Source organism: Sinocyclocheilus rhinocerous, unplaced genomic scaffold (genome assembly GCF_001515625.1).
Source record: "Sinocyclocheilus rhinocerous isolate Xijiao unplaced genomic scaffold, SAMN03320098_v1.1 scaffold1902, whole genome shotgun sequence".
NCBI classification, from domain to species: domain Eukaryota; kingdom Metazoa; phylum Chordata; class Actinopteri; order Cypriniformes; family Cyprinidae; genus Sinocyclocheilus; species Sinocyclocheilus rhinocerous.
The window spans coordinates 131,966-134,215 of record NW_015665924.1 but is presented as its reverse complement, the minus strand read 5'-3'; the positions used below and the strand labels follow the sequence as shown (position 1 = coordinate 134,215).

The 2,250-nt window shown below is 34.7% G+C and overlaps 1 protein-coding gene and 1 long non-coding RNA gene across 4 annotated transcripts in view; one reads left to right on the top strand and one right to left on the bottom strand.

The window, feature by feature from the left end:
* The window catches only part of LOC107731683 (uncharacterized), a 26,955-nt gene that overhangs the window by 14,077 nt on the left and 10,628 nt on the right, over positions 1-2,250 (top strand). Inside the window, exon 2 of the long non-coding RNA XR_001638796.1 lies at positions 565-579. This is a non-coding gene — a long non-coding RNA (uncharacterized LOC107731683). The remainder of the gene's footprint in view (positions 1-564; positions 580-2,250) is intronic.
* prpsap1 (phosphoribosyl pyrophosphate synthetase-associated protein 1) overlaps positions 1-2,250 on the bottom strand; it is a 27,003-nt gene that overhangs the window by 15,996 nt on the left and 8,757 nt on the right. For all 3 annotated transcript variants that reach the window (XM_016542828.1, XM_016542829.1, XM_016542830.1), the window contains exon 7: positions 1,130-1,275. In XM_016542828.1, coding sequence (XP_016398314.1) covers positions 1,130-1,275 — 146 coding nt within the window. The remainder of the gene's footprint in view (positions 1-1,129; positions 1,276-2,250) is intronic.

Genomic DNA, 2,250 nt, shown 5'->3' with positions numbered 1-2,250 from the left:
CTGTTTAATGCAGAACATGAATGCATTTAACCTGCAGTTACAAATGCATAAATAATGTTTTGATATATTAAACATAAACCATTGAATACTGATATTTTAAATGATTTATGCAAACATCTAGAGACAGTGATAAATAAATAGGGGAAGATTTAAAAAAAAAAAAAAACTCCTGACCTATCCTGAACTCCTTAATCTCTGGAATCAGTCATTGTGTGGGCTGAATGCTGCAGTCAAACCCTTAATTAACAGACTCGTGTATGGACTCAGCTAAAACTTACGAAAACATGTCCAGGTCACATTTCACCCAAAATCAAAAGTAAAAGTAAACAAATATTTTCCTATTTATTTTGGATAAACAATTTGATTTCAGTCAAGTCTTTTTTGCACTTTTTTTTTTGCAATGTGGCATTATTTTCATGACAGTTAAGCACATTTGTGTTCCGTGTACATTCATTAATTTTTGTATTTTTGTTAGTATAATATTTGAATAAGGAAAAAAATTACTTTTTTTCAGCAAGAATTTAGCTTGATAGAAAACCTAAAAACAACAATAAAAAAATCAAGTTGTATTCTTTTTTTGTGAAAAATAGAAAAACTTTTTTTTTTTTAATTTTGCTTTTAATATTTAACCAAAAAACTTTTTTATTTACATTTCCCATTATTCATTTATTCTTAATACTGTAATACAAAACAGTAAAATATTACTATAATATTATGTTTTAACTTATTCAAAGGCAGTACAACAAATACTACAATGAGGTACAAATGATTCACAATTTAATGACATATCGCTTTTTTTATTACTTTAATGAGAATGAGATTTGTTTTCCATTTTGCTGAAAAAAATGTCACAATGTAAAAAAAAAAAATCTCAAGTGTCCCACAAATATTAACCTTCATTTTCTTTATGAAAAATACCATTACCTACTGTTACTTTCTTTTGATTTTAGGGGTGAAATACAAAATACAGGACATATTTTTGACAGGTTTTGTGGTGTTGGGAGAAGCCCAATCAGCTGTCTTTCTGATCTAGTTTGTGCTTATAACCTGGCTTTGTCATAGTCAGTGGGTTTGGAGCTGTTGGGATGTGCAGCAACAACCTGCGGATTCACAGTGTGGTGGCTCTTACATGGCAACTCCAATCCAGGGTGACCAATGGTGTTGCGGACACATGGAGGAGAATGCCGCCCATCTGCCATGTCTGACTCTGAACACTGAGCTTCCCCATGCATGACGGCCAGGCCAAGACGCAGGCGCTCTGCATACGACTGAGCCCTGAGTAGACAACGGCAAGAGAGGGAAGACAAACAGAGATGTTCCTTATGATCCTCTTGGCTGTATTTTTATATGAGTGGCTTGTTATGGAGTCCTGAAGACTTACTCCTCTTTTCCATAATAATCGTCAAGCTTTAAAACTGAAAAAGCAGATAAAATTCCAAACAACTTGTGCGCTACATTCAAAAACTTATTGTTTTTATAAGTACACAGTTAAAGGGATAGTTCACTCAAAAATGAACATTTTGTCTTTTTTTTTCCCCCCCAGTCTCGTGTTGTTCCAAACCTGCAAGAATTTCTTTCTTCTAATGAACACAAATGAAGATATTTTGAGGAACCAAACAGCTGCTGCAAGCCCCTGATTTCCAGTTTTTGTTTTTCTTCCATGGCTATCATTAAATCATCAGTTAAATAACTTGCAAAACACACCTTTCGGAGTTGAAACAAAGAATATCTTGAAGTCGAGTTTACTCAACTCACTATTTTTAAGGCAGCAGGTGAACTTTCGTTTCTAAGTTTAACCAACTCTAAATGTTCTACAGTGTGCGGTCAACTGTTTGGTAACAAACATTCTTCAAAATATCTTCTTTTGTGGCCATTGCATGTTTTCTTTATATGTTTCGGCTACAAATGTTATGGACCTCATTTATCAATCTAACGTAGAAACGAGCTCAGATCCGTGCGCACAAATCAACTTACGACAGAGTTCACGTGTGATTCATGAAACATTCGTATGCCGCCAATCTCATCGTACGAATTATCGCACGTTGATAAATGTGGCGGCATGAAAACAATCGTCATTTGAATATCACGCCCCTAAAAGCACCCTGGTTTAGAAGCCTGGCCCCTAGAGTTTACGACACGGAGAAACGAAACCCGGCCAAAAAGAGGAAGTAATCTTGTGAAAGAGAAATTGATCTTACTCCACAAACACCCTTTAACCTTGTAATTGCAAACAATTAGGCTACATTAATA